General features: G+C 42.3%; 2 protein-coding genes across 3 annotated transcripts; both read left to right on the top strand.

Moving 5' to 3' along the window:
* The first annotated feature begins 496 nt into the window (after positions 1-496).
* On the top strand, positions 497-4,617 carry s1pr5b (sphingosine-1-phosphate receptor 5b). Its single transcript, XM_053418482.1, has 2 exons — positions 497-634; positions 2,049-4,617. Exon 2 carries the CDS (start codon positions 2,311-2,313, stop codon positions 3,532-3,534), a length of 1,224 nt encoding a protein of 407 aa, XP_053274457.1. The 5' UTR covers positions 497-634; positions 2,049-2,310; the 3' UTR covers positions 3,535-4,617.
* A 5,384-nt stretch (positions 4,618-10,001) lies between these two features.
* keap1b (kelch-like ECH-associated protein 1b) lies at positions 10,002-22,583 on the top strand. 2 transcript variants are annotated; one of them, XM_053418374.1, is made up of 8 exons: positions 10,002-10,140; positions 14,066-14,224; positions 14,741-15,173; positions 15,405-15,650; positions 17,189-17,865; positions 19,507-19,712; positions 19,891-20,067; positions 20,695-22,583. In XM_053418374.1, the coding sequence occupies exons 3-8, from the start codon at positions 14,868-14,870 to the stop codon at positions 20,970-20,972; spliced, it is 1,890 nt and encodes a 629-aa protein (XP_053274349.1). In that variant the 5' UTR covers positions 10,002-10,140; positions 14,066-14,224; positions 14,741-14,867; the 3' UTR covers positions 20,973-22,583. The 2 variants fall into 2 exon arrangements, with proteins under 2 accessions (XP_053274349.1, XP_053274348.1); XM_053418373.1 differs by having other exon boundaries at positions 14,066-15,173.
* Positions 22,584-23,593: the final 1,010 nt, after the last annotated feature.

The raw sequence follows: 23,593 nt of genomic DNA, 5'->3' as shown, positions 1-23,593 counted from the left end.
AAGAAACATTTAAAATGGAAGAAATTCAACTTGAATGCTGTCGTTGACTGTTGCAGTAGGGAAGAGGCAGTACCAGGTTTTCTTTCTAGTCAAGGCGGTACTTTTACATTTACTTGAGTTCCCTTTTGTATATTTATCCATTTGTCTATTATATTCATAAGTGAAAAGTACTTCCTCCACCACTGGTGTTAACAATCTGTAGTTCAGTAACATAATGCGCCCAGCTACAACTGCTGTGGTTTCGGGATCAGAGCCACTGATCACATTGATGAGCATCACCAACATCTTAATGTGATGATCGCTCCTGTTCCTCACAGAGTAGAGATTGGAAAAATTATAAATGTTTTTGCTGCTTCTGATTTTGCATAAAGGTCTGCTAGAGAGAGAGAGAGAGAGAGAGAGAGAGAGAGAGAGAGAGAGAGAGAGAGAGAGAGAGAGAGAAAGTGAAGAGAGCGAGTAGAGAGAGAGTTTGCATAGGCCAACCCCCTTAAGCTGTTGCATGTTTCAACTAAGGTCTCCCTTCACTCCCTCTGCCTTAGTTTTGACTGTAAGTCGCTCGGGGCTCATGTTTGGATTCTCCTCACTGAAAAGCAAATCAAGTGTGGAAAAGGGGCAATGCTGCAGCAATTTCAAGGTAATTTCATCATATCCAATGTAATGTATTATTAGATAAGGTTATTATTGGCTGTATTTGAGTCAGATGTTTGTTTGTTTTTTTCATGCGGTGTAATTTGTGTCGTGTTTATACATGACAGAGTGTCAGGAGGAGAATAACAATTTGCTTTAGAGATTTATGATGATTTATGTTTAAATTAATCTGCTGCTTAATGAAATAATTTACACAAAGGAAAGGAAAGGATGCTAGAACTTTTTCCCCAAAATTTGAAAGGAGATTTTCCTACAAAAAAATAAGCATGAGGCCAAATTCACTGACATGACATATTGTTTATGGTCTTTTAAATATTCACAATTTAAGTCAATATTTTCAAAACTATAATCTTGTCTATATTCTGATGCATGCAATTATGATTTACTGTGCCTAATCTCTGGATCACATCCATCAAGAATAATTTGACATCGAAACTCTTATTCATGATCTCCAGTGAGTTATACTTCTTCAACACTCTGCATTCTTGTTTGCGCTAACATGGACCAGTTACATCCCAAATTCTTTTGCAACAGACTGAACAGGTTAAAGTCTCCGGACCCTTTGTTAAATGTTAACATATGACTCAAGTAGCAGGAAAAAACGTTCCCGTACGCGACAGAGACTCAGAGGAATGCAACCTTAATCACCCTGATTGTTTTTAACATAAAATCGACAATAATTCAACCGCAACCTTTCAATGTATTTATGATCATGGTTTGCAAATGCTATTAACTTAAGTCGTGCTGTTTCTGTCCTAAATTGTGTGTGGTGTGGGACATTTCAAACGCACCTCATCTATACTGTGAAAGTCGAATTGAGGGAAATTCCTCTGCATGTGGGCCAAATTGATTGCATGTGTTAAGATTGGTTATTGCAGTGACTGGCATACATTTCAAACACAACTGAAAAGTCTACATTTTTGTTTTACTTTGTTTCCGTTTGGCCATTAAGACACTATGATCTGCACACACAAATGTCAACAATCAGTGGGTCTCATCTGTTTTAGAGGACGACATATGGTCATGCCTGTAGTTTGAGTTTCATATCATCACAAGTATCACATTCAAGCTGTTTGGCCAAAGTCAAGATTCATTTCCGCACAAAGGCACAAAGGCCTGTGACATCTGAATATAAATATGTACACTCAGCCCATTGAGCAGCAATAAACTTTACTGTATATGTCAGGAGACGTGTTCGTTTTCAATAATCACATCACCAGTCGATGCTTTGCTTTGCAGTGAAACTCTGAAATCATGAAGTTTGACTCATTGGCTAAATGGCTTGAGTGTCAGTGTAATGTAGTCTTGTTAAAATGCATGATTGCTCACGTATTTTAACTCAAGTCTGTGATGTTTTCAAGTTGTTCTGTAATGATTTGGATTTTTGTGTTTCTTTGCAGGGTCTGGACCTTCTGACCAGGACTAACAGAGCTCAACAGCACCTTCCTCTGGCAAAAAGGAGAACATCTAGTGATTCTTGGTGGATCCTCTTCATGTAACACCTCCATCCGTTGAAAAGGGTCAAGCATTTTTTTCTGTATCTTTTTTTGTTTTGTTTTCTCTGGACTAATTCTTCACAGCCCCTGCTGCCAATAGCATGTTAACGAAAATGACTTTATAGCCACTGACTGCAGGCGGAATAGAAGAAAAGCAACATAAAGCATGGAGGCTTTGAGTACTGCAGCGACTTCGCCCTCGACATCCACATTCCCAAGCTCCCCCGCTCCCTCCTCTCCTGGCTACCTGCAGTTCTTCTGGGAGTACCAGGACATCTCTGTAATTGTGGAACATTACAACTACACTGGCAAGCTGCAGAAAGACCGCTACCGGGAGGGGCTCAAACCTGAGGGCATCGCGTTCTTGGTGGTTTGTCTCCTCATTGTCTTGGAGAATGCCGTGGTTCTCATCGCCATTTGGAGGAACAAGAAGTTCCACCTGCCGATGTATTACCTGCTGGGTAACCTGACTCTGTCCGATCTATTGGCTGGGATTACCTACATGGCCAACATTATCATGTCCGGACGTAATACTTTGAACCTAACACCATTACTATGGTTTGTCCGGGAAGGAGGGGTGTTCATCACTCTGGCTGCCTCCATCATTAGTCTCCTGGCCATTGCAATTGAACGCCATGTTACTATGGTGACAATGAGGCCATACCATGGAGCCAAGCGGGGACGAATGTTAGCATTGATTGGTGCAAGTTGGGCCCTCGCAGGCTTTTTGGGGGTCCTACCGATTCTGGGATGGAACTGCATGCACAGACTGGACCAGTGTTCTACAGTGCTGCCACTTTATGCCAAGAGCTACATCCTCTGCTGCGTATCTGTGTTCAGTGCAGTGCTCCTGGCCATTGTGGTCCTTTATGTCAGAGTATTCCGAATTGTCCGTACCAACACACAGCGCCAGCGGCTGGGCATATCAGCCAGCATACGGAAAGGCTTGGCAAGGAAGTCAGAGAAGTACATTGCCCTCCTCAAGACAGTCACCATTGTGTTGGGCGTCTTCATCGCCTGTTGGCTTCCCCTCTTTCTCCTCCTCCTTATGGACTTTTTCTGTCCAACTCACAGTTGCCGCCTGCTCTACAAGGCTGACTACTTCCTGGGAGTAGCCATGGTCAACTCGCTCCTCAACCCAATCATCTACACGCTAACCAGCAAGGACATGAGGCGAGCCATCTTGAGACTGCTCTGTCGGCCGTGTCTGATGACCAGAGATGGCCAAGTGAAGAAGATCGGGATACCGTTCCTGGAGTGCAGCTTCAGTAAGACTGAGGTGGCCTCCCAGAAGTTAGAGGTGGGCCAAGAGACGACCATGTCCTCTGGGAATGTCATCACCTCCCCATCTCCGATTAAAGCTCTTTACCCCAAACTTTTCAAATCATAAGGACATAGACTGATGGTTTGAGTCCATAAATGTGTGAATAGGTTTCCCACTAAAAAGAGGACATGTAGCACTTGTCTGTTCCCTAGAGGAAGCAGTTCTTGTTGTTCTCAATTTTGGAATAGACCAGAAACAGATGTGATGGAGGCATGAGTGGTGCAGTTACCACATTTACATTCTTCATTGTGAACTGATCAGCCAACAGAAGGCCATGAAAATGCATTTCTGTAAATACAAGGCTCTCGTGACCGAAAAAGTATGAACATTTCACCAAGACCTTCTGGGTCAGTGGTGAACGAGTGGGATTGCCTCTGCTTTTTTCCCCATATCAAAGTGCCTTAAATTCATCACAGACTCTGTGGTGTGCTGTGCTGCAGCACCTCTATATGTCAGGAAAGCCAAGTTAAGATTGTCAGATAACAGGAAAGACATAGAGTGATACTCTCACAAAGACGGCTCGGTTGAAAGAATGTTGTGGGAGGGAGCGGGGCACAAAATTAAAATCCCCCCCTGTGGTGGTTAACCTCTGCTGGGGATGATTTTTGAAATGTCAGTGAGTCAGGAAACATGTCTACAGTAGATAAAACAACTAAAGGTCATCATAGCCTGTAGTGTGATTGACTGACAGATATATCAGTTACATTACATTACACTGACTCTGACTGAAACCAAATAATCTGCATTCACCTGTAAAATCATTTTTAAACTGCAGCTATATTAAATAATAAAGGTGTTAAGCATCATTATCAAGCTGCGTCAGGAGCACTTTTAAGCCAAATAAAACATCAGGGCAGATAACTTTCATTCACTATTTTCATGTTCACCAAATATTTCCACTTGTAGTTTAAGTTACAGAATGTTTCTTTTTATGAAATTACCTTGACATCAGTCTTTTTGTTACAGATGTTTTTTTCTTGGTCTTATGATCAGTTTGTTTTTATTGTACAGTAATTCATGTAGTGACGTTTTTGTATTGCTGAAATCTTTTTCTGTCATCTATGTTGTAAATTATATCTATTTTGTAACAAGAAGGCCCAAACTTTAGCTTTCTTTTCATGAAAGAAATAAAAATGTTTTCTTAAAATATTCCAAAGAGTTTTTGCTTTATTTTCTTTGTGTGTGCACACTGAAGCTGTGTAGGTGTGTTTTAGTTTTTGTGTACCTGAGATTGTGTGAATGTTAAGAAGCTCCACAGGAAGTCAGCCTCCTTGTCTCACATCTGGTAATGACATTAGCCTACATACAGCGTTCTTCAACAAGCTCTGCATGTCTGCGGACGACTGAAGTGCCACACAATGCACCTTTATTCAGACATTTGTTTGTTTCCTTATTCTGTAAACCTCGCACAGTCTGACCTGAAGTTCATTACTGTATTGAAAGGTAGAAAGTTAATTTGAAGCTGGCTTCAATGGGATCAATCAGTTCAGAGAAGGGCCAAACAGCCCCCTAAGTTGAATCAAGCCAAACCAAATTTCACACACTCATAGATATCCATCCTCTCAAGATCTATTAGTAATTCACTGGGAAAATGTGGAAAAAGTTGAAAAAGGCCCGAGCTTACAGGTTGAAGAAAGTGAAAAAGTGAATCCTGAGTTAAATGGTTTCTGACCCCCCACATCCTTCCTCTGAGTTTCATGGAAATCCATTCAGTTGTTTTTATGTAAAACTAAACTTAACCTCCTTGGTGGAAGTAACTAAAGTTCAGGTGTAATAATCACAATTCTTTGTAGAAATCTAAAACATTATTACAATTAGAAACCCCACAGACTATACACCAAAGCATGCTGTAACTACTGAAAGCTATTTAGAGCTTTTACATAAACTAAACTTGCAGTAACCTATTTAGGGACATGGACTAACATTTCACACCTCTGCTACAAATTGTTTGCAAAGATACATGAAAAGACAGCTTCATGCAACACAGAGTCAAGTGGTGCCAATAAGGCAGCTGGACAAACTATATAGTTGTTTCATTTTTGAGTCAACCCTCAGTGACCCAAAGACATATGCACCTCCAATAACTGGTACCACATGGCAATGGGACACCTTGAATATGGCATGTTTCAGTGCAGGTGTTTCTCCAGATGTTGGCTGCACTGTTCCTGCTGACAGGGGTCAGTGAGTCTGGGGAATCTCTCCTAGCTCCCCCCACGGCTTCCTTCCTCTCGCAGCAACCTTCCAACAAACTGGACAGGTATAAGTCATAAGTCGTTTGTCATGGTCACCAAGGACTCACCCATGTATGGTATTGTATATAAAAATAAGTCAATTAACTGACTCTAGAGGTTTGTATGAGTGTTTTAACTCACCAGAGCCATGACAAGCAAACATTTCCATGTGTTGCCCCAAGGCCAACCCCACCTATTCCTCTAACTATTCATCATTCAGCTGGTGAATCAGAAGTGAAGGTTGACTCACGGCTTGTCATATCATGTCATACTTCTTTTTAATGACCTTATCATACATTTCATTTAGCCTAAGGGAGTGGAGATGTTATCACAGCATTCATTATTTGATGAAGTCAGCTGTGAATCCTGGCTATAGAGAGTCAATACGGAAATATTTCAGTTAATGGCAGATCACTTCAAAAAGATTTAAAACTCACATGATGACAAGTTAACTGTTTTTGATTGTGGGTCTTCTGCTTCTTCTTCTTTGTTTCTGAAGGCGATTGGCAGCCAGCGCATAAGGTGCATTATCTCCACCCTCTGCTCCAGAGTGTGGACCAGACATAAGATCCTAGGATCCATGTACACTTATCAGGTTCATTGAAGCTTCAATGCTAAACTCCTGAACCCCAGTCCTCCTCGGCTCTTCCTTCACATTTGCTCCCTCTTGATTATATTTAGTACAATCAATGACAACATGAGTCACAGTCTCCTCAAACTGACACTACTCATATACTATACAGTATGAAGCTTTCCCTCTGAGTGTGCTGTTTAAAGTGGAATGGCAGAGGCTTATTCTATTGCAAGTTACTACTTCTTTTTTGGGCCTACCAATATTTCCTATTGTTAAATTAACTTTTGTCAATATATACAGGTTTGGTTTGTTCCACTTCTGTTGTATTGTTTGTTTTCAAACTATTCATTTGACTTCTGATTTGTTTGATGGATCTTGTAAATCTATTCTTTCTCTATGTAATGCTTGTTTTTCTAAATTGTCCATCCAATTGAGAAGTTCTTGTTGAACGAGTCTGGAATATACTTAGAACAGGAGATCTTGACGACCGGAGTTGAGTCACCTCAAACTCTTAAGAACTGAAATTAAACCCGAGCAGATTAATGTGAATTCCGTTTTTATTTTCAATTCCCCACCCAACTCCACTGTATAGACTCCCATAGTTTGGGGTTTGTTTAATAATAGCTTTTCTCCTGGCTGGAAGTGAAAAAGCGGACCCAGTTATCTATTGTTATTTGGACCCATTTGTATACACTGGAACGTATTGAGGGTAGGATTCACTATCATGGACTGAAAATGCTGTTACAGTTTTTCACAATTGTTAACACACGTTTTTCAAAACAATAACGGCTTTCTCAAAACTGCACACAGACAATTGAAAACCTCACACACAAAATGCTAAACCTGACACTCCCTTTGCAAGATGACTCCTTGCCGTCAAATCTCTTACCTGTTCACAAAATGGAACTTGTGTTTTCATTTGGTACACACAGCCATATTTTCAAATGACACACACATACCATTCATTGGGAACACACAACTAAGCATTTGCTTGCACACTACAAAGCATTTACAGCACACTGAAGTGCAAAATTGAAAACACAATCATAAAAATGGAACACACCATATGAATGAATGAGCCATTTCTCCTTTTGTAAAATGTCTCAGTTTAGGCCTACTTTTTTCATAGTCAAACATAAAACAGCAAACAAATATGCAGCATAAAAAGGTTTATTTCGGTACACACCGAGAACAGTACAGAACTGTAAACCGGCCTACTCAACCCCCCCCCCCCCTTCACAAAAATTACAGTTTTTCACAATCGTTAACACACGTTTTTCAAAACAATAACGGCTTTCTCAAAACTGCACACAGAAAACTAAAAACCTCACACACACAATGCTCAGGCCTCGACACTCACGTCGCCACAGGCCTCCTCCATGGCCTGGAGCAGTGGGACCCGGTCCTGTGGGTTCCGTTCATATACCTTCCACCTCCAAGCTGAAAATAATTCCTCAATGGGATTCAGGAAAGGAGAATAAGGTGGAAGGTATAGAATGGAAAAATGTGGGTGGTCCTGGAACCACTCCCGCACTTGAAAGCTCACATTGTCCCGGATGACCAAGGATTGATCCACTGTGGGTCATCTATCTGGTCAGGTGGTACCAGCAGGTCATGCAGGCCATACAGGAAGACGAGGAGACGGGCAGCGTTATAGGCCCCTAGGTGGGCATGACGGTGCAACATCCCATGGGGATTCATTGCAGCACACATTGTGATGTTCCCACCACGTTGGCCGGGGACCTCAACAATGTCCCGCTGGCCAATGACGTTTCTGCCCCGTCCCCTCCTCTTCACCAGGTTGAATCCCACCTCATCAATAAAGATGTACTGGTACAACACATGAGCTGTGTCATGCTCCTGCATCAGCATGAGAATGCAAGTTACAGTATGGACACAGAGAGGTCAACACAGTGGGCTACAGTGAGACACTGTAGAAAAGGAACAATATTGGATTACAGGTACAATACATGCATGTGTCAGTGCTGAATGTATGATACTTACAAGCACAAACTCTCACCATAACTCCTTGATGGCTGTGTTCCATTCAAATGGGACCCTGAACACTTGTTTCATCAGCATGGCATTCCTATGAAGAATACAGTCCAATGACGGTCTGGACGTTTTGAAAATGTAGCATGGTCAGCCAGGATCCTAGTTTGTATTTGTCTGAGTGTGATAGAGTTGTTCTCACGAACCATATCTACAATGTCAGTGTCCTGTTCGGCTGTGTAAATGCTGTGAAATTGCTCAACAGACCTGAATGTTTAGAGATTTGAGTATTTGTGTGTTGTAGGTTGATGCTTTGAGATTTTACTTGAGAAGTGTGTGCAACAACTGAACATTGTGTGTAGTGTTTTGACAACAAGGTGATGTGTAATTGACATCAGAGTGTAAACAAGGAAAGTCAGAGTCTAATGCAGATAAGGGAGTGTGAAGTAGTGCCAAATTGGGTCGAGCGATTGGTACATGAAGTGAAGGTTGTGCAATTTGTGCCAAATTTTCGCTTTTTGTGTGTTAACAACTGAGAAAAACTGTAACACGTCTCTCTCTCTCTACCTACTTGAGCTCCAGCAGACCAAAGTGGGTCTTTGTTGCCACCCTGTGGCTGTTGGGCAGAAAAAGGGCTACAGAACGCTATACGGAAATTATGTTTTTTGCTATAGAAAAAAATATTATGGCGTGTCAGCGTCTGTCCAGGGCCCAGAGCAGCTCTGGTTTCTCAGGCTGCTTTTAACTGAAGGACTCATTCACAGATCTGGGTGTTTGAGACAGGAAGCCTGACGAGCAGGGTGAGCTTCAAATGAGGAAGTAATTGTAGTTGCAGGGTAATTATAGGTCATTATAGCCGTGTCTCCGGAGCCCCATTATGTTGTATTCAACCCCATCATACAAGAGTATGTCTGGCAATTTCCTGTTGAGATTTGAAAATATGTTCCTTAAGAGTGTAATTAATGAATTTGTTACAAATTCAGGGCAGACCCAGGGGGGGTTGCAGAGGGGCATTGGCCTTAACGAAATCTGATTAGCCCTTGAAGTGCACCCTATCATATCCATAGTCTTAATATAAAACTTTTGAATAACATTAGTTACGATAAATGACAATTTGTTAAGATTTTAAGTAAATAATGTGCTTGAATAAACAACAATAAAATAAATCTAATTATGTGACTTTGCTCAGAGCTATAGAGTAAACAATGAATGACTTAAATGGCACCTTACTGAATCAGGGATCATGCATTGACATATGACATAATTGGCCCCTGTGCATAAATTGTGGCCTCTAATGACCCCCAATTTAGACAAATCCTAGGTCCGCCACTTCCAAACAGCATACCGTCCACTTGTAAAAAAGGAAATGGGTCCCAAATATCCCAGAACAAACACGGGACTTGTTTTGTAACCATGCAGTGCTTTAGGCAAGGTTTATTCCCGATGGGCTGAATGAGTTTTTGCAATGAGGGTTGAAGGTGTCCTTGTGCAACCTGAGATCGACCTCAACACTACAACACATATTTCCAAACAAGTTGCAGAGGGCAGCGGACGCATTTGACAAGTTTCTCCTGTGGCTGTGTGTTTGTTTAACACGAATTTGATTGACGATAAATGGAAAGTGTGTCACTAGCCGGCCTTGTTTTTCCTTCATTTTTGAGCGCCCCACCGCAATAAAAGCCCCCTCCCCGTGGACGTGAGTCACCGCCGTCGAACCTGCAGCCTGCGCGCGGAGGGGAACTCTTATTGTGAAAGGGACGAGAGGCCGTCACAATGCTTAGTCATGGTGAGTTACAGCTTGTGCCCCCCCTCCCTCCTCTGAGACGCACAGCTCGACAGTCGGTAGGCGGTAATGGAGGATACGAGGCAGACTCCGTGAGTTTCTTTTAATTACAGGTTTAATTAACCAGAACTGTTTGTGATGAAGCGCAGCGGGGACCGGCTAGTAGCTGGAAAGTGCCCGCAGAGCGCCCTGTTAGCATGTGTTGTGCTCGGAGCTGCTCTCCACGCTACTGTCTGTTTCGCTGTCAGCTCAATTTCCCGAAGCGTTCAACTCACTATTGTGTTTTGTTGGTCGTGGCTACGTCGAGGTCCTCTGTTCGTCTCGAGGCGAACAGAGGGACGGAGCCCGCTCGGCTTCACCTGTGTCCCCCGTCATTCTCTGTTCCTGCCGAAGAGGCAGCGGATTATTTTGGATGGAAATAAGCGGCGGCAGCAGAAACGGTCCGTCAGAGAGAAACGCTGCTGCTGCTGCTGCTTTGTGTGTACATGCGTGTGTATGTACGTACGTATGCGTGTGTTTGTTGTATGTATGTGATCGCTCTTCGTGTCGGGCAGATGGCGCGGAAATCTCATTCCGGCTGGGTTTATATAAAGACTCGCGACCCCCCCCCCCCCCCCCCCCCCGCTCCTGGGTCATGTTTTGGTACATCCAGTTCCACTGTTCGCTCGGTGAGGAGTTCAGGATGACTCACCGAAGAGGGAGACACTCCGCCAGAAATTCCCAGGAAAACACGCGCAGCACTCCTCGTCCTCGTTTGACTCACCGCCGCTCGAACGTCTGAGCCTGGAACTCTCCCTCAAGCGATCCGCCCCGAAGTTTCAGTCTCTCCGGCCCATTGGGCAATCGCTGCTGAATGGCATCCGAGGACCGCAGGCCCTGCACGGTGGTTCCCAAACTGAGGTGCAGGGTGCACCGGGGGTGGGGGGGCCTCAGTGGAGCTGCAGGGACTCATCGTACTGGGGAATAGTTGGATGAAAACTTTAATCTCATAGGATCAGTGGTGGAGCTCTGACTTTTCTAAATCGGGGGTCATTAAAGAGAAAGTTAACTGGATGGAGGGGTGCGTGAAGTGACACGTTTGGAGTTTCAGGGGTAAACAGTGTTTCAGCCACATCTCAGTAACTGCAGCTATTGCGAGATCTCGCGAGTATCGACAACTGTGTCCGGACTTTCTGCGGAGGTTCCGTTTCACACCTGAAGAACGCAGCAGGATGTTCTCTAATGTCCGGGCTCTGGCTGCTGTACCACCCATCACCCGAATCCTATGGAGGATCTGTCGCTGAGCGGAGAACGACACGCTGCGTTAGTCATGTGTGAAAAGAGACCTCTATGGAAGTTTGGACACAATTCTCAACTCGTGTCTGAAAACGATTAAACAGTCCCGGTGGCTACATCACACATATATAAACTCCACCTGAACCAGGTCAGAACATTAACACAACATTACTAAAATAACGGGACCCACACTGCATCGAGGAACTCCGTCCTGTAGTTTTTGCATAATCGTGCAAGCAGACAAACAAATCCAACAAATAATGAGCTCCTTTGCAGTTATTAGTCAATTGATAACCAATTTGATTGAATAATTATTTGTCATGTTTTAAGTAAAAATGCCAAATATCCTAGCATCTCTCTGTCCCATATAATTCCTTCTTAAAATCAATTTTAATAGGATTGTAAACTGAGTGTCTGGACTGTTGGTCGGACAAAGTTTGAGATTCTCTTTCAACTTTGGGAAATTCGATTTTTTTTTCCGGTTACTATAAGAAGTAATCTGCAGATAAGTCGAGTGTGAATATTATTGTTGGCTGCAGCTATGATCCTTTTGATTCCCCAGAGCCTGGTATGATGCTCTCTGAAACAAAACGATTTATACAATAAATCTGTTTTTTAAGGGAAATAACTGGACAAACGAATGAATCGTTTTGATCTCCATAAATGATATTCCTCAACAAATATCTTACTCTGTGGTGGAGCTTGGACTATTTAGCCTGGCATTAGAAAGGAAATACTTGCTGTTTATTTTAATAGCATGAGATATTAGAGGCAGGTACAGACTCTGGCAGCCTGTTTGTCAGTGAGCCGTTTCTCTCAGGCTCGGAGAGCAGGCGAGTTGAGCAACTTGTTCTCCTGTGAAACTGTTTTACCAAGAAACACAGAGGCAGAAAAACACAGCAGTAAATCTTAGTCACAGTGTGTTTCATATTACAGTCGTCTTCAACCGCTGGCTGACTGAGTTCATGAGGGGAACCATAATGACGCATGTCGTCATCTTTTGATTCAAATTAAAGGGGTTGGACATAACAAATATTTTGTTTCTTCGTCATTACTGATATAAACAATACGCAGTGATCTACTGGGAAGCAGCGCAGGCCGTACACTGTGGCCTGTGCACTGCATCCTCTTATAACCTAAGCAGGTTAACCTTTACATTGTACACAACCTGTCTGGTATAACTCTGAACTCTCACAGTTGCATTGTTTTCAGAGTAACTCTGACTCTTCTCGATTAGACAGCAGACAATTGGTTACTGTTACAGGCAGGTCATATACTGAAAAGAGGTGGGAGTGAATATACAGAGAGGTTTTCATTTGGCTGTATGCCTTTTGTTATTTTAATGAAGTGCAACAGTGAGTCTTCTTCTCCTTCGACCCGAGCCCACAAATTCCCAAAAGAAGTATTCTTATCCAAAAATGTTCTGAATGGAAATATCCTGCTTGGTTCATCCTCTGCTGTTTTAAAAGAGTTCTTAGAGCAAACACAGACCTGGGCAATAAAGCAATCACAGTAATCGTGATGTAAGTTTCATCAATAGCAATATAACAAAGATTCAATATATATATCGAAATGCTGTCATTTGGTTAGTGCAATGAGGAGGTATAATACATAACCTTAGTTTTTTTGCTCAGCTCATTAAGAGGAGTTTATAACTATCATCTTTAATCAGGAGCCAAAATCTGTCATTAAAATTAAGATCAATAATAATGTGACATTTATCATGATTATTATCTACCTACGGGTATTTTATTTTTGGGGCCATATCGTCAAGCCCTAAGTAAACAAGGTGTTTGTGGTTTGAATTGTTGCAAGCTTGTGTTGACAGGCTGGCATTCATCTGCTGCTTGTCAGAATTGGGCCTGTTGCACAAACTGTTGCACAAACATTCCCCATCTGAACCAGTCACAGGACACGCGGCCCGCTAATTCAAATCTAATTCCAGTACACCATCATTCTTCAAAACAGTCATTGCTCCCTCCTTTTTTACTCACATACTCACTTTGATGTACACCCACATTTATCATTAATCTCTATAGTTTTGCAAACCTTTTTAAATGGTTATTGGGGTTTAGATTTAGAATTTTAAAAGTTTGTAAAGCTTTATTTTGCACGTTGAGGAAAATGAGGTTGAATCATCTAATCAGAGAAGTCTATGAATATAGATTTAAATTTGTATATTTATGAGAATGAGCGAAAGTTGCAAATGCATCATGACAAGGAGAAAACCTTGACCCCAGTGAAGTGCACCAGTGGGAAAAGCCCTTGAGTGGGAAAGATGATAAATAGAACACGTGTTGATAACATTTTACTGTGTAGGTTGATTGAGCAAGACAAGTGCTGTTGCATAAGACTTTTTTTTTAACTCATAGGATAAATATACATGCATGCATGGAACAATATCCCAAGCTCAACCATTTCATTTTCCTTCATCAAAGGTAATTTACCATGTCGTAACATCTCTGTCTGAGTTCTCTAGCTCGATGTGCTGAGGATTTTTTTGTTTGCTGTATCGACTCGCAGATGAGGACATGGTCTTTACTAGCACCAGTGAGTGCAACTACCAAGCTGAATAGGGTGCCACAGCAATAAATCCATAAATTGCACAGGCATTTTTTTAGCATAGATGTTGTACTGTGCTGCACTCTATATGAAAAGCAGTTTTAAACAACCTATTAAAGTGTATAATCGACATTTAAAGCTACTGCTTCACTGTATGTCTCTCTCCCTCTTTCCTCTCAGTTGACAGCTGAGCCACTGGCTTCCAAGTAAACACAGCAGTGCGAACAAATTCCTGAGCCTGGAAACTTCAAGGAAGACGTCTCTGAAGAAAGCCACCAAACCTTCCCCCCTCTTTCCACTGCAAGCTGATATAATAGTTTTCCTCTTTAAAATGAAGATGTAAATCAGCCTTCCTATTTCTTCTAAAGAGTAATCAATATGCAGGATAGGCTCGCCCCAGTGGTGAATCTCGCACAGTAATTTAATCTACAGATAGGTTTTTTTTTTTTTACTTGGTGGATATCCGAGCAATTAAACAAACAAATAGGTGACTAAAACCCCCAGAAAATATGTTTCAAAAGATACACATACTGAATATAGACTGGTTTTATTGTGAGGGTTGATTGGAAAAGATTCTGTCGCCATCCCCATGAGCTTAAAGGAAAACACTAAAAGAGATTCCTTTCATTCTCCGTCTACTTGTTCAGTTATCACTGTCACAAAATTATTCAGTAACATCAGACAAAACCCAGCGGAATTTTGAACTCCGACGTTATGGTGATGTTGGGACAACAACCTGTTACAGTGCACTCAGCCTTGACTGGCAGCTCACGTAGGAGACTAGTTATGCCATAAAGAGGACTATGGCTGAACAGATCAACTGAACCCTCATGTCTAAATCAATCTGATTTAAAGGTGAATTCAGGCGAACCCAGGAGCGCCTTTCTTTTAATTTACCCATGCCTGCGTGTGGTGCAAGGATGCCCCATAACTGTGCCTGCTGTTCCTGAGAGAGACCGAGGAGGAGGAGAACGGGTAGGAAATGACAGAGTGCATGACAGAATGCAAAGCGCTGGTGACTCCGTCCACGCGCAACGGCCACCGCGTCTTCAGCTACACGCTAGAGAGCCACACGGCGGCCGCCTTCGCCATCATGAACGAGCTGCGTCTGGAGCGACAGCTGTGCGACGTCACGCTGCGTGTGCGCTACAAAGATCTGGAGGCCGTTGACTTCGAGGCTCACAAGGTGGTGCTGGCCTCCTCGTCTCCGGTCTTCAGGGCCATGTTCACCAACGGCCTGAAGGAGTGCGGTACGGAGTTGGTACCCATCGAAGGGATTCACCCAAGGGTGAGTACAGTTAATTTAGCTTAATTTGACTTGTCATACTATTTCAGTCACCCCCACCTGTAGATGGACACATAGACACATTATCTGTGAATCTGTGTGTTGTTTCCTGGCAGAACTGAATGTAAAGCCTCAGAGCCTTGTTTTCACTTTGCTCTCCTTCTAACTTTCTCTTTTATCCTCATTTCCTTCTACCTTTCCCCCCAAATCCCTCTGCCCTCTTCACCCACTCAGGTTATGGACAGACTGATAGAGTTTGCCTACACAGCCAGCATCTCTGTGGGAGAGAAGTGTGTGATCCACGTGATGAACGGAGCCGTCATGTACCAGATCGACAGTGTGGTCAAGGCCTGTTGCGACTTCTTGGTCGGGCAGCTTGACCCCAGCAACGCCATCGGCATCGCCAGCTTTGCTGAACAGATTGGCTGCACAGAGCTTTACCAGAAGACCAGAGAGTACATCTACATGAACTTCAGCCAGGTGATGATCATTATTTGTAACGAAAGCTCCACTGGTTCGTATTTGATTATAACCTTTGCAAAGAATTTTATGTTTTCAACTATATCAGTATATGTGCTATGTTAGATCCGTTTTTGACCACATTAAGAAAGAAAAAAACAAAACTGTTGTTTTACTTAATCGGAGAACAATGACCTAAGGCTCAAAAGCTACAGTAGCAGCTTTAGTATTTTCATGTAATCTAGAAGTGATAAATGAATCAATCTTATTTTTATGACTAGAACAGTGACACATTACAGATGTATCTGCTCAACTCATAACTGAAAAACGAAATTCACTATTTATAGCTGTATTTGTACTGGGGGACTTTACTATGTAAAGCGTTGCATGATATAAGCAGAGCCTGTTTCGCTTGATCCATTGCGTCTTTGTCTGGCTTTTTTTTCTCACCTCAGACTTGCTCACGTTTTTTATGAATGCAAGCTTTGAGTCAGGAGTGGCGTGGGGGTTAACATGTGGCCTGAGAAAACTTGATGACATTACGGTGAAGCGGAAAGAAACAAAACAGCATTTTAAATAAATTTCTGACAAACAGTGACAGGTTATGAAGATCAAGTGTCAGATGTGTTTTAAAAACTGTTTGTGGTTCTCATAGTGTGATGCCTACACTTCCCTCTAAAGGTATGGTTTGAAATGAACTGTGACTGTTAAAGCAGGAAGTCAGATTTTCCTCGGTATGTAGTTTGTGTGCTTTTCTAAATAACCCGTTTTTGTTTTTTGTTAAGACATCCAAACAAAGTAGATGTTTGACCAATGTCACACAATGGATTTGTTAAACTGGTTTCAGTCAATGTTTACAGGAAGTTGTGCTTGATTTTGCTGTGTCACGTTTAAAGTACACAAGCTGTGAAAATCATAATGAAGACAAGACATTTTTTAATGCCTGTTGATTGAGGCACATATTATCTAATGCCCACATCATATTCCATTGAGCTCAAAAACAGCATCAAAGGGGATTGTTGTTCTGGCCCGTACAAACAGATTGCTGTTTGAATAGACATCACGTGTTTTCAAACAGAGCAGTAAAATGTAGCATTTCCTCACATTTTCTGCTCAGTCATAGTGATTCAACAGACAGTGAGAGGGTAGTGGAAGAATACATAGGATCTTAAATTCACTAGATCCAGATTGTTATATGGATGCACACCACATAGCAAACACTCATTAATATCAGTCCCCTTCTTTTTCCATCAAAATCCTTGTATTATTATTATTTTTTTGTGTAATCTTGCTAACTGACAGACAGACAAACAAACGCAGGCGAAAACATAACCTCCTCAGAACAGGTTATAATGGTTAGATTAAGTGCTAATTAATATAATCTGTAGTTGCATTAGTCTTTATTCCTCAACATGGCTATTTAAATTCCTCTTTTTTTCTATAATCCAACACCAGATATGACTAAGAGACACTTCTTTGTGTTTGAGGAATGATCACAGCTAGGCACTTGTGTTGTAAAAACACTGATTAAAGGCTTTTATTCCTTCTCCTGCCTCCAGGTTGCGACCCAGGAGGAGTTCTTCAATTTGTCTCACTGTCAGCTGGTCACCCTCATCAGCCGGGATGAGCTGAACGTGCGCTGCGAGTCTGAAGTCTTCCAGGCATGTGTAGCCTGGGTACGCTACGACCGGGAGAACCGGCGCCCATATGTCCAGGCCTTACTCCAGGCTGTCCGCTGCCATTCCCTCACCCCCAATTTCCTGCAGGCCCAGCTCCAGTCTCTGGATTGGGACCCCCAGTGTAAAGACTACCTGGCCCAGATCTTCCAGGACCTCACCCTCCACAAGCCCACCAAAGTCATTTCTTGCAGAACTCCCAAGGTGCCGCAGCTCATCTACACAGCTGGAGGCTATTTCCGTCAGTCGCTCAGCTACCTGGAGGCCTACAATCCCTGTACAGGAAGCTGGCTGAGGCTCGCTGACCTGCAGGTCCCCCGAAGTGGCCTGGCCGCCTGTGTGATCAGTGGGCTTTTCTACGCTGTGGGTGGAAGAAACAACGCGCCTGATGGCAACATGGACTCAAATGCATTGGACTGCTACAATCCCATGAACAACTGCTGGCTGCCATGTGCACCGATGAGCGTGCCAAGGAACCGAATCGGAGTTGGTGTCATCGATGGCATGATATATGCAGCTGGCGGATCACATGGGTGCATTCATCATAACAGTGTTGAAAGGTAAGAGCGTTTCGTGAGAAAGGCTGACATTATTTTATACTTATATCTTAACCGAAAGAGAGAGACCAAGTCCAATATAACCTGTAATTCTCCTCCCTACATCTACTTTCAATTTGCCAAAGGTGTGATTTTATTTGTGATGGGTTATTTTTAAAGCCATTGATCTGGCCCTTTCCCCATGCCTCTGCTCAAAAGCTAAATGCCCAAAATCAATAGAATATATATCTCTGCAACTGAAGGAAACACTTTTAAGATTTCTGAAGAGGTGTGAGCACCAGCATAGATTTTACTGGGTCAGAGTACATGAGAATGGAATAAAACTTAAATGCAAGGATCTTTTCCTCCTAAAGAAAACATTTTTTGTTAGTGAATAACTCCTACAAAATCAAGCCGTTGTAGACCAAAACCTATTGCAGGAGATGGAGCAGATAATGCGCTAATCGCAGGGTTGGCTGTTCAATTCCCCGCTCATTGAGTGGGCCAGACACTGAACCATAGCTGTGCAAATGGCTTGTAAATGTGCTTGATATAGGAAGGCTGTGTAAATGTGTTTGAGCGGGTGAATATTTTACTGTTAAGAGCTTTGAGTGGTTAAGACAAGAAAAGCTTGATGTAGATGCAGTGCATTTACCTATGGTCGGGTCGGGTAACTTCCTGGACAGAAATGGTTTTCTTTCCCTTCCTGTAATCTATTTTAGTTCAGACTGAGCTTCAGTGAGGAAGTTTCTTTCCACTACAAAAATATTAGTAAGTGATGTCATGTTTCCTCTTACACTCAAGGAAGAACTCGTCCTATTTCAGTCATACTTACTGTACCTGAAACAAAACCTTGAGTTACTCATTCACCCTTCACACAGGTTATACAGTTTATAATTCACAACTGTAAAATAACATTTTTGTGAGTGAGCCAGCATCAACATTAGTCTTGATAAAGTATATCAGGCTGGATGCCCATCAACAGGTCTCACCAAAAAGCACCCAGTACATTTTCCCTGCTGCGTTTGCATGACACCAACCCCGACAGAGCCCTTTAGCATGATTCTTAAACCGTCGGGTTTTCTATAAAACTGTGAATCAATAATGAAAATGAACGTGATTAAAAAATGTACCCAGCCTCTGTTTTTAGTGTTCAGATGATGCAGACCGCAGTGATAAATCTAAATAATTTACCAGGTAAACCACAATGACTAAGTGTAAAAAAGGAACGTGTCCAACCTGTCTGATTGCCCATGACGTGACTCAGTGACACACAGTCTCTGAAAACTGACACAAATGACAGTAAACAAGAATGTAAACCCTTGAAAAAATGGAAACTAGGACACTCATAGAACCTCCACCTAGGCCCAACCATCCCTTTATATATTTAAATTCACTAGATCCAAACTTTTATTTTGATCTGCACCATATTCCACACACTCAAATGTCAGTTTCGGCATATGCCTGATTTCATTATGGTCCATTAATTATTCTCTCAATGAAAATTTTGAAAAGCACCCTATCCCGCGATGATCCGGATCTACACCAACATGTTATGAATTCTCTCCTGACCCATGTATCGCACCCTTCCACCAGTGTTGTGATAATAGAGAACCGCGGATGAAAACATAACCTCCTTTATAAACTGCTGGATTTTCTCTGCAGGTATGATCCAGAAAGGGACCAGTGGCAGCTGGTAGCCCCCATGTTGACGAGGCGTATCGGTGTGGGTGTAGCCGTCATCAACCGGCTACTCTATGCTGTGGGGGGGTTTGACGGGACCAGCCGGCTCAGCTCCTGTGAGTGCTACAACCCAGAGCTGGACGAGTGGAATACTATGGCTGCCATGAACACTGTGCGCTCTGGGGCTGGTAAGTAAGAAATTCAGATTAAAATCAGAAAACAAAAGCAAAATGTCTAAACAATCTTACTGATACTTAAAATCAAATCTTTTTCTGCATCACACTTCTCACATTGTTGAGAAGTTTTGCTTATACTCGTGTTTAGGTAAACTTATCTAATGTGAATAAACTAACCTTCATTTTCTAGGTGTCTGCTCACTGGGGAATCAAATTTTTGTGATGGGCGGCTACGATGGCACCAACCAGCTTAACACAGTGGAGCAATATGATGTGGAAACTGACACATGGAGCTTTGCTGCCTCCATGAGGCACCGGCGCAGTGCTCTGGGAGTCACCGCTTTACATGGACACATCTACGTTATGGGTAAGTAGTAGAGAGTCAAAGCACCACACTTAAATCATGAATACAGTTTACTGCAGTTATGTATAGTTTGGCTGTCAACCCTATTTTCATCGACAGTCAGAGCCACTGATGCAACTGATCATTTTCATTTCTTAAATACACAACATTTGAGTTTGCAGCTTGCGACGCACAACATGGCAATGCTAGCTGACTATGCAATGCCAAACAGAAGTACACAATAAATAAACTCTGCAGCCAGAACACAACCAGGTTGCCCAGTTGCCGTCGTCTCCTCCGCCAGGCTCAATTTGACAGGTTGATGTCAGTCAGAACCAGTGCTGGTGCTTGAATATTTACTAATGCTCTATTTAGATTGGCTGGTCCCTGCGCTGCCGCCTGAAAGGTTGAGCTTTTCTCTACTTCTACTGCATTCAGTTAAAAAAACTGAAGGAACAGAACCACAATGACGTTTGGCAATGCAGGACATCACTCCATTCAAAGGGAATGAGCAGTGTTTCCAAAGAAGCCACGGTCCTAGAAGATGCAGTCATTATTAATGAAATGTGTCTATGTTTGAGAGTGAACGTGTAGAAGGTCTGAGCAGAATTATATTCAACGAATATGAAAATGTCGATGTTGTGCTTGCAGGAGGTTACGACGGCAACACGTTCCTGGACAGCGTAGAGTGTTACGACCCAGAGAACGACACGTGGTCGGAGGTGACGCACATGACGTCAGGGCGGAGTGGTGTGGGCGTGGCCATTACCATGGAGCCGTGCCAGAAAGAAGTGCCGTCATGTCTGGGCTCTGAGAGGGAGAACGGTGCTTCCTCACCGACCTATCAGTCTGCCAACTCCAGTTTTGGTGTTCACCACAGTCAGCGGCACAACGAGCCGTTCGGCAAAGGCCCTGAAGCTCATCGCTAGGCCCTGTCACACATGCACATTTACAAACAAGCACCCTGAAACCTAACACTGTCTTCCCAAATCAAAATAGGGTTTTCTCATAAACTGATTAGAGACAGAGGTGAGCTGAAACTTCTGAATGCTACCTCACTGGTTGTATATATCACACTTTTCAAAGTACAATGTTGATAAGGTGACAAAAAACGAATGTCAGTTGAGTATCTCCGCTGGACCGTCGGAACCATGTACGACTCCTGGTCTTTCACACAAGTTTCCAAGATGTGACGTTTGATTCATTTGTTTGTGGTCAATTGTGTTTTCGCCAAATCTGACTTGGACCTCAGTCAGAATACTTGTTAGCATTTAGCTTTTGTAGACCTCAGTCGGACCATAATCTCCCAGGTTTGAGCCGCGGGAGGAAAGGGCTGCAGACTAAAAAGGGCAGTTAATTGGCTCATGAAGTCATCAGGGGAAAGGTTGGTAATCTTTAATCAGAGGGGAGGAAAGAAATTTAAATGATCTCATTAGGTAATATATAAGCATTTGTCCCTCAGTGTGGGTAGTAGAGTTCAACGTGCCATTACAATTCCTCTGGACAATACTGTCATCAGTATTTTGTCTAAAGGTGCTTCTGTTGGAAAGGCACAAACAGACAGTCACAAAATTGCCCTTATACCAGACACAAGGCAATACAAACGCATAACTTCTTGTACGTGTACATGCCATTAGTTAATATAAGTGGTTCTTGCACTTATGGCGAAGGAGTCTGGCTGTCAACCCAGGACCTTCCACTCTGCCTGTCCCACAAGTAGGGACTCCTCAAATTCAAGAGTCCGGACAGGAGAAGCAGCACTTTACAGTAACTGCATAGGAAGAAACATGCCCTCTGATTAAAAGCCAATGGTAGGTTTGTAAAATGTGAAAATATTTGGGGGGGAAATATTGAGGGAAATTATCTTTTGTTTGGTGTAATTGGTTTGTGGCGTGCCAAGAAAATGGAGAAGTGGGATTTTGTCTGTGTTTAGGGGAGACAGAAAATATTGTAGCATCGAAAAAAAACTTGGATTAAAGAATCTAACTGAATGTGTTTTCTAAAAACACTTATTACCGACAGACTTGCGAACCTGTCTCTACAGTCGACCCTTTGGTTTTCACATCCAACAGACCTCAGAAACAGAAGTGGTGAATTAGTGTGCATTTATTGTACGCTAATGACAACTTACTTTAAGAAGTGTATTTGTAACTGCAGTTTAAGCTGCAAAGGTTTTTAAGTGATATTTTGTACATTGATACTCTTAAGAAGCCTTGTACAGAATTTGAGTTCACTTTTTTTATTTATTTGTTCCGATTCTTTGGGTTTTCTCATTCCTCTAAACTGACATCAGCTTTGTATTGAATCGGACCCCGGTGTTGTGTTTTTTAAACAACTAGCATGCATTGTAACTGAGTAGGAGTGCCTGTCGATGCTAATTTTGAATGTTTGTAAAAAAATTGCTTCACTTTAAAAAGGGACTTTGTTTCCTGTTGGTCAGTAGTTGGAATGGAAATTAGAATATTTAAGGTCTGCTTTGTACATTTCTTTTCCAGCAAAATGTCCTGTACATTGTAAAGTAAAATATATGTTTATTGCAATGATGTAGTCCTGTAATCATTTGTTGGTTCTGATCTGAAAATGTCTTGTTTTGACATTTAGTCTCTAATTGGAATATTAGTTTTAAAATGTCCATCTGATGTAGATCAGCATTTATCCAGCAGTCACCAATAGAGGGAGCTAAAGCTCTAAATACTAGAGAAAACTTGAATTAGATATTTTTGACAAACAGGTCAATGGTACAAATTTAGGTTTCGCTGCAGATGTCAATGAGCCATTGTCTTTGGGCCATTTTGGCAGGGCAGTATATTATAAATCAAGATATGTCATAATTCGGTTTAAGGACTAATTTCTGCTCCAGAGTGAAGGTTGTGGTTTCAAAACTCTTCTTTCTAAGCAGATAATGGCAACGATATGACAAACAGAAAGATACCTCACATATCTAAGTTAAACTACAGGTGTAGAGTGAGACGTCCACTAACCAAAAGGTTGTTGGTTCCATCCCCTCAGTCCATAATCCAAAGTGTCCTTGGGCAAGATATGGTACCCCAAATTACAACTATGCCAGCAGTGTGGAAATGGTGTGTGTGATAGAAGAAGCGCAGTATATAGTACTGCTGTGTGAATAGGTTGTACTACGAATCACTTTTAGATTATTCAACAAGACCAGAAAAGTGCAATATAAATACAATCCATTTATTATACATCCTCGCTGTGTTTGCACAAAGTCTAATCAATACATCAATATATTGCACTTATCATATTGCTATTGAGGAAAATCATATTGCAATAATTATAGATTGTTTTAGCCCTATGTGCCATTAATCGACCACCCAAGATGGCAGCCAACACACCTCATTTCCTCACTGTACCTGGCAGGTGCATGAGACAGACCATTATTAAATCATCCAAGAGGAAAACTTCCCCGATTATGTGGATTTACAACAGCATCAAGACCTAATCCTGCCAAACTGAGAAAAGGCCACAGCAGACCGCAACAAAGGAAACCTCCGTGAGCTGCAGTCTTAGCTGTGTCCTTCAGGGGAAATAA

The sequence above is a fragment of the Pleuronectes platessa genome, chromosome 3 (assembly GCF_947347685.1).
Source record: "Pleuronectes platessa chromosome 3, fPlePla1.1, whole genome shotgun sequence".
NCBI classification, from domain to species: domain Eukaryota; kingdom Metazoa; phylum Chordata; class Actinopteri; order Pleuronectiformes; family Pleuronectidae; genus Pleuronectes; species Pleuronectes platessa.
This window is presented reverse-complemented; position numbering and strand designations above follow the sequence as displayed.